General features: G+C 42.7%; 2 protein-coding genes across 2 annotated transcripts in view; both read right to left on the bottom strand.

Moving 5' to 3' along the window:
* LOC139221367 (nebulin-like) overlaps positions 1-11,205 on the bottom strand; it is a 48,400-nt gene extending 37,195 nt beyond the window's left edge. Inside the window, 14 exon segments of the mRNA XM_070853311.1 lie at positions 803-913; positions 994-1,104; positions 3,833-3,943; positions 4,147-4,257; positions 4,603-4,713; positions 4,800-4,910; positions 6,051-6,164; positions 6,592-6,702; positions 7,626-7,736; positions 8,001-8,111; positions 8,192-8,302; positions 8,436-8,537; positions 9,722-9,793; positions 10,966-11,205. Coding sequence (XP_070709412.1) covers positions 803-913; positions 994-1,104; positions 3,833-3,943; positions 4,147-4,257; positions 4,603-4,713; positions 4,800-4,910; positions 6,051-6,164; positions 6,592-6,702; positions 7,626-7,736; positions 8,001-8,111; positions 8,192-8,302; positions 8,436-8,537; positions 9,722-9,793; positions 10,966-11,205 — 1,638 coding nt within the window.
* The window catches only part of nebl (nebulette), an 84,935-nt gene that overhangs the window by 41,604 nt on the left and 29,478 nt on the right, over positions 1-13,853 (bottom strand). The gene's annotated exons all lie outside the window — the stretch shown is intronic.

The following is a 13,853-nucleotide window of genomic DNA, read 5'->3' as shown; positions in this document are numbered from 1 at the left end:
CACGTCTTTGTGTCCTCACAGATCAACGCTGTCGGTGAGCCAAGCCTCATTAGTCCGGACTGGATCTGTACAACATCGTTAAAATGCAAATGAAAGGCTGCGGCGCAGATCACCTCTTTGATCCCTTTTTGATGATAATCACACTTGTGATGACCAATTCATGGAACCATCAGATGCGCTGAGCTGATAACACTTTCTGCAGTTTTTAAAATTCTGCACGCCTTCATGTTCTGGACCGTGTGAGTGTATTTGAGGACTGCGGTGTTCAGTGATACATCAAGCACATCTAATTTTATCTCAGCTACAACAGAGGCCATTTTAGCACCTGATTTTCATTTAGTTTCATTTCTCTTTCAGTGAAAAGGTTTATTATCTTTATTCACATCTCTATGTATATTTTTAAATCTATATTACTATATATTATTCACTTGATTACTATCAGCTGTGTTGCTGCTGCTTTGTTTCATTTTCAGTGAAGTTGTAACTGAATTTAGTTCATAAATCTGTCACTTTTTTCCGATTGTGCTTATTAGTGCAACAGGTCAGACGGTCAATGAACCCCTGAAGAGGAGATGTCATGGGGGGGCAGAGGAAACTCACCACTGCAGTAAAAATGTAGTTCATTTTCTCTCACTGACAAACATCTGAGTGTCTTTTGTTGCTGTTTTTGCTTCCAAACGTTACTTTTTATGCACTTTTAATGTTATTTGTGTAAAAAATGTCTCCTTCAGCCATCTCATCTCATTTTATGTCTGACGATGTCTGATACCCACAGATGTGTGATTTGCATGAAAGGCGGTACCTCGCTCTGCATGTCGCTCATCTCTCTGGCGAAGCTGGTTTCCGAGGTATCAGGCAGAGTGGAGTAGAGGGAGCTGGACATCTCCTTCTTCCCATCCTCCTTGTACTTAATCTGGGAAAAGTGTTTATTGAACACTGACGTAAGCTTCTAATGACCACAGTATTTAAACACTACAAAAATGACAGCCGTACCTCACTGAGCAGCTCTGTGCTCTCTTTAGCGTGCTGGGTGTCCAGGGTTTCAGGCAGAAGAGAGTACAGGCAGGTGTTCACGCCTTTCTTTCCCTCTTCTTTATACTTTGCCTGTCACAAAACACAACCTTTGTGCTAAGAAACATCACATTTTAAAACCATACAGAATGTAATTTGATGTTTCAGACTCATGTCGGCCAAAGTATGACGTAAAGTATTTTACGCATGAATACTGTATAAATGCTTAATTTGATAATAAACAGACATCAGATATTTCAAATGACACGATGTGTTATTAAGGGAGGACTCACTATCCCTTTTTAAAGCTACTTGAGTCGATATCTTACAGCTCTTACAAGTTAAATGACAAATTAATTAAAAGGCACGGCCTGCAAAATTGGAATAACTAACAAGAGCAGCTATATTTTGAAAGCATCCACCTGAAATAAACCCCCCTGCTCCCTTCAGGTCTAAAGCCACTCTCTCTTGTCCTTTGGGCTGAGGCCACATTCTGGGCTTCCTTTACCACTCTTGCACAATTAGCTTGCTAGCTTTAGCAATAAGTCTGCCTTCAGAGTGCGTGCAGGTCGACAGGTATGGAGGTGGAGGGGCAGGTTAGCAGGTTATTACAGAGCTGCCACAGCCCAAGGCACCAGATCGTAGTCTTTTTTTGTCCAGACACTTGATTTGTTGATTGCTGTTGGGCTGTTCTGAGAATTCAAATATATATGACAAAAACTGTTTCAAAAATAAGTTGCATGACCTTGAAATACTTAGACTGTAGAGTTTGGCATTTTTAGTAAATTCAGATTCAGTTAATGTGTTTTAACAGAGTCTTATCTGGTAGCACTTTGAATTCAAACAACTCAAACCAACAAAAAGATAACTAACATGAAATGTAATGTATCTGTGATGTGTAGCGTAACAGTATGGCAGGAAGAAAGTTCGTTGAATTGTGTCTGTCAAACATATAATGCGACTCTGCCTTTAGAAATCAGACATTCTGGGTTTTAGTGGGTCTGATTTTTCATTAAAGCTTTGGATGAGTGAGAGGTGACGCTCCAGAGAGCTGAAGTAGTTCAAACTGACAGTTTTTCACTCTCACTGCATATTTAGCACAGCTCTCATCATCTGGGGCCTTAACAGCTTTCGCCAGTGTCTAAATTTTACTTCATGCTGCTTCAATGCTGCTAGAAGAACTGTATTTTCTCCCTCTTGTGAGGTGCTATGAAGGCAAAACAAGTTTATTCCTATAACACCTCATCATACTCAGAGGTTATTCAAAGTCATTTACAGGCAGAAGATGAGAAAACTAAAACTAAAAGCAGAGAACATATCTGACACATTACTGTCTCATTACTCTTCTATATCACTTAGTATTATGGCTCAAAAAGATCCTGTGTTGTTTTTACCATAAATGTTGCTCTGCCATTTTGTTTCCCTCCAGCACTGACTACACTCAGCTATCAAGAAATGGATATTAAACATTCAAAATAAGCTTTACAGTCCATAATTTATTCAGCCTGTGTGAGAACTGAGAACACTCTTCTTCTTTGGTGTCATTATTTGCCAACTCACTGCTGTTCTCCTGCAGCGCTGCCTCCGTGGTGACTCCACAAAAATAAAAATCCACCTGGAAATGTTAATGTCAGGTGTAAAAAGATGATTTCTTTTTTCTCTGCAGGAGACCTCAATCTCAAACTGAACTGTCAAAAAAAATATTAGAAGCTAGAAACGTTTTTAGTGTGGAAAAAGCCTGCGGTGTTTAAAAGTTTGAGAGTTTCTCTGACTGGTTTTGTTTGCAAAGCTGTACTATATAAAATATGTAGTATATAATTGTAGTTAAAAAACTAAAAATGTACTAATAGTATGTGACAGTTGACGTAAAGTTAGATCACATGAATGTAAAGTTAGATCACATGAATGTAAAGTTAGATCACATGGACGTAAAGTTAGATCACATGGACGTAAAGTTAGATCACATGGATGTTAAGTTAGATCACATGGATGTAAAGTTAGATCACATGAATGTAAAGTTAGATCACATGGACGTAAAGTTAGATCACATGAATGTAAAGTTTGATCACATGAATGTAAAGTTAGATCACATGAATGTAAAGTTTGATCACATGGACGTAAAGTTAGATCACATGACTGTAAAGTTAGATCACATGACTGTAAAGTTAGATCACATGGACGTAAAGTTAGATCACATGGACGTAAAGTTAGATCACATGAATGTAAAGTTAGATCACATGAATGTAAAGTTAGATCACATGGACGTAAAGTTAGATCACATGAATGTAAAGTTAGATCACATGAATGTAAAGTTAGATCACATGAATGTAAAGTTAGATCACATGGACGTAAAGTTAGATCACATGAATGTAAAGTTAGATCACATGAATGTAAAGTTAGATCACATGGACGTAAAGTTAGATCACATGAATGTAAAGTTAGATCACATGGACGTAAAGTTAGATCACATGAATGTAAAGTTTGATCACATGAATGCAAAGTTAGATCACACTGACGTAAAGTTAGATCACATGAATGTAAAGTTTGATCACATGAATGTAAAGTTAGATCACATGAATGTAAAGTTAGATCACATGAATGTAAAGTTAGATCACATGAATGTAAAGTTAGATCACATGAACGTAAAGTTTGATCACATGAATGTAAAGTTAGATCACACTGACGTAAAGTTAGATCACATGGACGTAAAGTTAGATCAATGTTGAGCCCCCTATTTCTTTGGAGCAGGTCTTGGATATCCTACATGTTGTTTGGCCGTGTGTTATTGAGGATAAATGTGGCCTGACGTTCTGTACTGTACCTCGCTCTGCAGCTCAGACAGCTGTTTGGCCAGCTGTGTCTCCGGGGTCTCTGGGAGCTGATGGTACAAAGTGCTCTGAATCTTCTGCTTCAGACCTTCCTTATACTTCACCTGGAGAGGATCGATGTTATCTCGTTGTTAACAGCTCACACAGTCCGTTACTGATTTAAATGACTCAACTATCGGTTCAGTATGTTCATGCAAACATAACACAAAGTGTTCGAACTATCAGGTTGAAAAACGTTCTTAAACTGTCTGGATGCAAGCAGAGAGAACGACAGCAGTTCAAACTAAACACCAACTTGTGTGAGTACCTCACTCTGCAGGTTTGACACCTCTCTGGCGTGCTGGGTGTCGATGGTCTCAGGCAGCAGAGAGTACAGGTTGATGCTCATCTCCTTCTTACCGTCCTCTTTATACTTCACCTTCAATAGTGCAGGAACGTATTGAAGATAAGTTAGGCGACACAGAATATCTTAAATAAACACTTTAAGAGTTTACATTTGAATAAAATGTAGAAACCTCTGTGCGTACTTTATCTTTTACACTGCTGTGCATTTAGAAACAGGAAACAACAGAAATAGAATTAGAACATTTCTGTTTCTCAAATCTGTTCGTGGTGATTTTATCTCTCCAATCTAGTGGCCAAATAATAGTTCACTTCATTTCTTCATGCCTCCATCCCTTCACCCACTACAGCACTGGTCACTTAGCTCATTTCACCCAGGTCTCATCCACTCCCCTGATGATGAACATCATGGTCTCCGTACCTCACTGAAGAGCTCAGACACTTCTTTGGCGTGAGCCGTCTCCAAAGTCTCGGGGAGCTGAGAGTACAGACACGTGTTCGTGCCTTTCTTACCCTCCTCCTTGTAGCGCATCTGAAAAATAAAAACACGGAATTAAACAGAAATCAGACCCTTATGATCGACCCCCAGCCGCCCGGTAACGATGAGGACTGTCTCACCTCGCTCTGCAGCTCAGCAACGGTTTTAGCAAACTGGGTCTCGGGGGTCTCTGAGAGCTGAGAGTAGAAACTCTGGGAGAGGCTCTTCCTGCCGCCCTCCTTGTATTTACTCTGAGACAACAAAACAGCATGTGAGCAGTTTCCAGTGACCCTCTGTTAGCAGAGAGTGACGATGTGTGTGTCATCTATTGTAGCACTTTGCTTAAATGTATTTCCAAATCGAAGAAATGATGAAAAATGAGTTCAGCTCTCACCGCCGGAGCTTTTATAGGCCGACCTGCTGTTTTGTTTTGTATTTGTGTCAGACCAAGTGACATTCTGCTTTTAAACAATACAGTTATCTCAGACAGGTGTAGCTTTTTGGAGCGCACCACCAGGTCAGACATAAAGAAGGCACATTTAAATGTCGGTCTGAAGCCCCTTTTGTATAGACTTTGCCTTAGACAGTTGTTGTTGCTCTTATGTTACACGTCAAACTTCTTTTGCTTCCAGAAAGCCAGCATGCTGTCGTTCTTTGGATCTGAGTGGAAAAACAAGGCTCAATGACTTCTTCATCATCATTCTTCAAGTTCAATGTAAATTTCCCAGACTTTTCCCTGACTAAAAGGTTGAATTTACAAATGTAACATAACATGCAAAGAGCATCTTAACCCCACTTTAGATCAGGGGTTTCTGACTTTTCAGTCGTCTACTCATCCTTGTAAGCTCCTGAAACGGACTCTTTCCCAGCATGTTTGACTTTGTCGTCAGTTTTTACTCAAATGAAAGTCCAGAAGATCGCAAAAGTTAGAGCGGGAGCTGAGGAGGAGAAATGGGTGCTAATATTTCATGTAACCACACCCAATCGGGATGCGTGTCAAATTAGAAGCAAAGAAGAAAAAACCATTCGGTGTTTGAGTTTGGTGAATAAACATATTGTTATTTTAGCTGGACAAATTCCCTGATGTTCCAGGACTTCCCTGACTTTCCAGTCTGAAATGGACTTTTAATTCCAGGACCTGTGGACACCCTGACACTGAACACCTTTGGGTTTTAATGTTTGTTAAATAAAACCATTACAAAACATCACTTTGAATATTTTACATTTTATGGTTGAAATTTTGCTTCAAAACACCAATTCATGGCTGTTTCTGACCAAACTGAATGAATTCTTCCTGTGAAGACGATGGAATGACCTTCAAACATAAACCAAATGAAGCCTGAGCCATCGGCCACAGAGATTCCAGCCTCTTGGCACACGGTGGACTCTACCTCGCTCTGCATCTCAGTCATCTCTCTGGCAAACTGCAGCTCTGTGGTGTCGGGGAGCTGCGAGTACAGAGAGGAGGGAGCTCCTCTGACCAGCACCTTAGGGCGATAGTTCACCTGACAGAGCGAGAGTAGGGAGAGAGAGAGAATCAGACAGACACGGATAGAGCTGAAACATTCAGCCGATCGACAAAAAACTAATCGGCAAAATGACAAATAGTCCTTTTTCAAGCAGAAAATCCAAAAATGTGATTGTTTCGTCTTCTCAGATGTGCAAATTTGATGCTTTTCTTGGTTTTCCATCATAATAAATTAAATATTTTGGGGGTTTTTTCATGTTTTGTCGGACAAACAAATCACTCAAGGTCAGCTTGGCTTCTATGATATAGTGATTTTCATTCGTGTTTAATAAACCAAATGAGCAATAGAGAAATGAATCTGCAGGTTAAGAACAATAATCATTGGATGCAGCCCTAATTTAGGATATGCCAAGACCACATTTCCCATAAACCCTGGCGATCCCCAAACCTCTGTGTGTGTGTACCTCACTCTGCAGCTGTGACACCTCCAGGGCGTGCTGTATTTCTGGAGTGTCGGCGAGTTGGGAGTAAAGGGAGATGGAGGCCTTTCTCCTCCCGTCTTCTTTGTACTTTTTCTGAAGCAGAACGAGATCAGAGTGGATCGGTTCGTCTCTCTCAGTTCACTTCAGGACGGTTTTCACCAAGACTGTTTTTCAGCATCGTGCCTTCATGTCCCCAAGCTTGTAAAACTAATAAACTCACCTCAACTCTCATCCTACCAACATATTTAACTTCAGGGGACTACCGACTAGGCTCTAAGAAACAACCAGCGCGGCAAAATGTCAACTTGTTTCTTCTCAAAAACATGATTATTATGTAATCACGGTCATCTAAAAAGGACAGATTATCATCAGGATTATTCAAGTCAACACGCTACGCTTTTGGGAGGGACTCCCTTCTGACTAGCCAATCAGAGACAGTCTTCGTCACTTCTGGCTCCAAAAAACACAAGATGGCGACGCCCATGACGGCAACTCAAGGCTTCAAAAATGGCGGTCAACAAACCAATGGGCGGCGTTAAGGTGGCTACGTCCACTTCTTATGTCCAGTCTATGTGTGTGTTACTTTAAATTAGGACCCCTGGCTAACATGTTAAAACTGCAGAGGTGACTGGGCGACTTTGGGTCCACCTGGACGAAAATTATGACATGAAGTCCTTTGGAACAAATTAACTGATACAGACGAGAAAAGACGGAATGAGAGAATAAAGCACTTGTGAGAAGTGATGAAAAGTAAAACACCTCTGGGGTGTGGGGGAGGTGGTGCAGAACGTCACGACACAGGATGTGTTGTCCTCGCAGCGAAACTTTAAGCAAGACGTCTGTATTTGCTTCATATGTTTAATTCATCTGCTGTGAGACGCCTCGCTGCTTAATCGAACCTGTCGTAACTCCTGCATGAAATAAGCCGAGTGTTGATGCCCAGACGGGACTCAACTGATGAAATACGGTGAAACGCGGCTGCTGTACAGGCCGGGATGAAAATCACGTCGGAGTACCTCGCTCTGAAACTCGTGGACGGCCTTGGCCAGCTGCATCTCAGCGGTTTCAGGAAGCTGAGAGTACAAACTGCTGCTCATCTCCTTCTTTCCTTCCTCCTTGTACTTGTTCTGAGGAGCAAAAGAGGGTTTCACTGTGACGAGACCGTTTCCCTTAAGATACATTAATAATAAACAGAGAAGAACTGAATTCGGCTAATTTCCTCGCACAGACATCCAGCTGCCACCGCCTGTTCTCAAAAGGATTTTTATATCTGTTAAAATATTCTACTTTGTAGTGTTTATTCACTTTTTCATTCTATCATCCATCCACCCACCCACCCACTCATAAATCTACCTATTCACCCACCCCTCCCTCTCTCCGTCATGTCTGACCTCACTCAGTATCTCCGTCAGCTCTTTGACAAACTGGGTCTCTGTGGTTTCTGGCAGCAGAGAATAAAGAGAGGAGGAAATCTCTGTCTTCACATTTCCTTTGTATTTAATCTGAAACACAGAGCAGCACAAAGACTGTGTCAGGGCCATCATTTGGTTTTATCATCGCGGTTATTTAGAGGCTAAACTACCTCACTCTGCAGCTCCGAAGCCTCTCTGGCGCGTTGAATCTCCGGAGTCTCAGGCAGGACGGAGTACAGAGACATCGACGCTTCCTTCTTCCCCTCCTCTTTGTACTTGGACTGAAACATTTACACAGGAGTGATGAGGTTGGTCGATGTGAGTGAGTACCTTCGCAGCGAAGGTGTGTTTTGAGACCGTGAGGTTCGGATCGGGCTGATGGATTAAAGTCAGTGAGTGTCATGAAGTACAGACCTCAGATATCACAGCGCTCATGTTCTTGGCGTGGATGAGTTCGGCTCCAGGAACAAACAGACTCTGGCCCCTCATCTTCTCAAAGTCCTCCTTATACTTCACCTGCAGCGAGGAGGAGACATGAGGCCCCCAGGACAGCTGGTCTATATTTATTTATTGAGCTGTAGGTGTTTGTTAATCCTCTCAGGATGACTGTTTATGTCATATTGTGCATTTTTCAGACGCTCCTGTGATCAACAAGACTTCATTTCATACGAGTTTGATGTCTGGCTGAGTCTGAACGGACGTTTGGCCGGCAGATTTTCTGGAGAGGCCCGAGACAGAAATGGAATTAATCCACACATGACAAGCTGTCCACCCCAATCTGTGAGAGGAAACCAGGGTGGGCAGCAACACAAGAGGTGCTTAACAGTCCCGAATACTGCTTCACTGTCCCCTAACCAGCAAGTGTGTGGTAGTTTCAGGCCAGTAAGGCTCTATGTATTTCTAAATGTAAATACAGTGCTAATTATGGTGTCATTTCAGTTTTCCGTCCATTCATGCTGCCAGGAGCACAGCTTTGAAGCTGTTCACGTCTCCATGGCAACAACATCTCTAAACTGGCTTTGGGATTGCGGCTAGTGCCGAGCTGCACCAGGAATTTTGGGAAAGCGGGTCACATTGAAGACGCTGCCCGTACAGCAGAGGGTCACCAAAGTCTGTGGAGGTCGTGTGACGATCGATGCAGATGTCTGAAGACGCTGTCTGATGCCTGAGCAGCTGGAGGAAGAAGATGATTTTATGCAGTGGGTTGACTTGCTTCCACTGTAGCTGATGAGTCACTCTGTTGTTGCAAACTGCCGAGCTGCCAAGTTTGACTCAATATCTCACCCTCCCACGTCCTACAACAGCACTCACCCTCATTCACCGCTTCACCGCCTGATATTCACTTCAAACTGCTGTTCGCACACGTTAAAAAGCAGATTTTTTTCCTTTTAGAATATCTTCCCTCTGTCGAATAAAGGCCAGCCATTGGACGTTTGATGGGATGGTTACCAACGGCAACCATGTGGCACGAGAGGATGATGACGTGTGGGAGAGTTCACATCCAGAAATATTTCTATTCATGAGCTGAAAATCAAGCAGAAGCAAACTGCAGCAGAATCTAATCCTGCCTTCGTGATCTGGTTAAAAGTCTGGCGGCGGCCTGAAGTCGTGTGATTGTGTCGTGGCCGAGGACTGGACCGAGATAACCTTTGTGTTTGTAATAGTCTAGTGATCAGACGCATGATGGCGGATGAACTTACATCACTGGCGAGCAGACTGCACCTCCTGTTGAACGCTGGGTCTGGTAGCGGAGGCTTCGCGTCAGAGGAGGCCTAAAAACACAAACGTGCACATTAAGACTTTTTAGCTTTTGAGGCCATTAACTGTCCTGACAACATTCAAACAAAAGGCAGCCATGGCCACGACTGAAGAGATGAGACTCCAGTGTTTCCTGGAAGACGTTGGCAGAAGCAAAGCTAGATCCTGCATCTCTGCTGAGCCTAATTTTGGTAATTAAAGGACAATGTCGCAAACTAAATCATACTAATAATACTGAGACAAATAAACGAGCGAGTGAACCAGGGGAAACTCTTCTAATTCATGCAGGCCCGACTGAGTCCTAAAAATCCCACTATCAAAGGCTAATAATGGCACATTTTCATTTGTAGTTTCACTAATCCTCTCTAAGCTCGTATGAAAACCTGCAGTGCCAGGCGACGCCCCACGCCAAGGTCAACACAAAGACGCACAGTCAGGGCTGAGGGGTGGGGGTTCTCTGCAGAGGAACTAAATCTGCCTCTCAGCGGACTTCATCAAAGAAAAGCAAAATCCTCAAACATGTTTAGCAGTACACAGGACTTAGCTCCACTTTGGGAACATGGTGTGTATTGGCGTATTGAGCAGGGGAATGAATAACCCAATTAAAAGACCAAGAAGTCCAAAAAAAAAGTTAAACTTTCACAAAGTCAGAACAAAAATAAAAGAAGATTTAATTGGCATCCTATGAAATCCCCTATTGGACTTCTCTGGTTTTAAAGAAGCCGCTTCAAACGTCAGATGAAGATCAACCACTGAATGATGTGAAATCATGTTTGTTTTAATTGGACTGAAATGGGTTGAAGTCGAGGCTGTTGCTGCCAAAAAAGTCATTTTCGAAGCTCTGAAACATCAATCAGGGCTTTTCTTTCTTTAACTTTACAGGTGAATGTTACAGTGGAAGACAGACATGTTTGCATTGTTAAAACTTTAGCTCATCAAGTCCAGTCTAATCTCAAAGATAACAAATTAATTGCCTGGTTTCTTACATGAGCACATGGGGACGACTGAACATGTTTAATCAAGCAGGTCTGCGTATTTGCAGATTTGGTCATTTTACTTTCTTGGGTTTGCTCACGTCAAAGTTTCCCGTCATGTCATCATTTCTAAGTTTCAACTGAGCTCAAAGAGTTTAATTTCCATGTGTTTGTGTTGAGTTTTAAAAGTTGCTGGAAGATGAAACTCTAACCTCTGATTCCCAAGCTCCCGTTAACTTCTTTGCTCGACCCTCTTCTTCTTCTTCTTCTTCCTCTGTCACCGCCTCGCTTTCTTCCTCTGTTACTTCAGATTCAGCCTCCTCGTTCTCCTCTGCGTCCGTCCTTCCCACAGTCGTGTCAGCAGCCGTGGTCGGTGTCGTCACTGCTGTCATAACCTCTTCAATCCTCTCTTCAACAACCAGCGGAGCAGCTGGGGCCTCGTCTTCCTCCATGTCAGCCACCTCTGAGCACAAAAACAGTGTTTAGTTTAGCCTCAGATTGAAAAGGAAACATCACAGGTTATTGAATAAGAGTTAAAAGCTGACATAGACAAACCCACCCAGAGCTCCACAGAGAAGAGGAACAACATGTGTGTGTCGTACACAAACAGAAACAACTTGGTGGAAAACAAGGGGAGAAAAACTAAGAGACGAAGTGAAGGTCGAATGAATGCGCTGTAACAGAACACCTCTGCTCAGGATGAAGCTATACGACAGTCAGTTCATCCTCTCTTCCATCCTCCGCTGCAGAGTCGCTTAACATCCACAGACTGTATAAAAAGGTGGATGAAGCCTTAAACCTGCATCCTCTCTAGTGTCCAGCAGGGGGCGACTCCACTGGCTCCAAACAGAAGCCTGATTGGATGGAAGTCAATGAGGAAATGAGCCGACTTCTCTCCTGATTTATCAGCTCAGTGAACATTTCTGGTCTCAGTCTCTAGTTTACAGTCTTCTTCAGCACAGCAGGATGTTCATGTAGTCAATGATGGTTCCATAAAGCAGGATTTAGGGCAGGACCACCTCGTGACTAACCAATCAGAGGCAGGTCATGCCTAAACCTAACCAATCAGAGACAGGAAAAAAAAAAACTTGTGCGTGACTTCTAGCTCTAAAATCAAAATGGGAACAGCCGATAAACAAAGAGGGCGATTTTAGGAATGCTAAACTCAAGTTTTCAAAATTTGAAAAAGTTCAAGCAAGGCGACAGAATAAAAGCCGCTGAAACTAGAAAAACCACAACTGGAAGATAACACTCGTTTCTGGGAAACACCACTCGTTCGTGTTATCGAGCTCTACGCGTCAAGGTCACCTGGTCACCATGTTTAATGTCTTGGCCTTCCTCTCAGATTCTTTAAGGTCACGGTCACCCTATCGGCAACCACCTCTGGATGTCGGAGCGCCTTCAAAGTCGTAATCACGGTTTTCGGCACCTTTTAGCTTCCTTACAATCAGCCTCCCCCGTGTTCAACTCACCTTGTCCGATTTATGGTCGTCTCTTGGTTTTGTTTTCTTTTGGCTTCCTCTGTGTTCAGATCTCAAAACGCTTGCCTTCGCTGATGTGCTGATCACTCTATGCTTTCTCGTCAGCTTCTTTAAACTTTCCGTTCCTCCGATGTCGTGCTCTCCCTCTCGACGTCTTCCTCAACCTTTCGTCTTCTTGTTAGACCTCTAAACCCGTGAGCGACCGAACGACCACGACCATCCAGTCTCGTCTGTCTTCTGGGTGTCAGTTCGTTGGGTACTTCTTATCACTTTTAACTTCCACATTTAGCTCCCTACTCAAGACCTTATCGCCGCTGTGCCCTTCGTCTCAATCACAGTGCCAGCTGGGTACAGAGTGTGTGTGTGTGTGTGTGTGTGTGTGTGTGTGTGTGTGTGTGTGTGTGTGTGTGTGCAGGGGGGCTAAAACAAAGACTGGCACATTCTGTATGAATGTGTCACTGTTGTCTGTGTGTGTAGGCCGAAGGTTGAAGGTGAGTTCAGAAAATATCGTAAGCTGGAAGGAATGCACTATTTATTCTCACACACACACACACACACACACACACACACACACACAGATGTGCATGAACCCATGCCTGCAGGTGTCGTCCTGCTACTCACTGAAAACCTACAACCTGATCTTAAGTATTTTGTTCCAGCTTGAGACAAAGAGACGTTTAGTGTTTAGTGTTGTCCAACGACGCTCAGCCAGCAGCTCAGACACAAACATAAAGAAAACTCACGGCAGCTTGTGCAGAAGATGTTCATCTTCAGCTGGAGGGTTGAAGAAGAGTTCAAAACCCTCTAGTGCAGGAGAGATTCTATCTTTGCTGTGTTATGAACAGGTGTTCACAGTTCATTGTTGATTATTCCTAAAGAGAAATAAAGGGAGAAATCTTTCCATCGAGCCGAAGCTTCTCCTCGATTCACCGACATCCACTGTGTGTTTGTGATGTGTTTTCAGTCCAGAACCAGTTTGGGCTTTAGAGACTTTAGAGGCGTTCTTGTGATTTGTTAAGGAAGAGAACTGAGGTGTAACGTCCTTTTATACTGCAACGGCTGATGTGCAGATGAACTGGTGAAGGTAAATAAAGTGATGCAACAGGCTGCAGGACAGAAGAAGAATAGAAAAACTTCTGTCCTGTTTCATTCACACCATTTGTTGGCTTTTTTAGCTAATGTCAAGGTGGTGCTGCTTGTGCAATTGAATTTTCTGGACGATCTAAGCTAGTTTGTCAGATTTCGACTGGAGAGACTCACTGCTGGACTCTTTATTAGATTGTTTGTTCGCTTACACTTCTTGTTTATTTCAGTGAACTTTGTAAAGCACTGAGAGACACTCTGTTGTGATATTGAGCTATACAAAATAAATTGAATTGAATTGAACTGAATTGAATTGAACCCTCAGTGTGTTACCACAAAATGTGCTGTGCAGGACTTATTACGGCAGGAAAATAAACTGATCTCAACTCTCTGCTGGAACAATTGCAAAGCATATCTTTTGGAAGATCTATAATTTCTTGTCATTTATCATCTGTAATATATACAAATACTGAAATATCTGAGATATGAGCCGGGACAAGATTACATGTAGTGTTTCCATCGTGGCAGAAAACACA

The sequence above is a fragment of the Pempheris klunzingeri genome, chromosome 21 (assembly GCF_042242105.1).
Source record: "Pempheris klunzingeri isolate RE-2024b chromosome 21, fPemKlu1.hap1, whole genome shotgun sequence".
NCBI lineage: Eukaryota > Metazoa > Chordata > Actinopteri > Acropomatiformes > Pempheridae > Pempheris > Pempheris klunzingeri.
Note: the sequence above shows the minus strand (reverse complement) of the source record. Positions and strands in the feature narration are given on the sequence as shown.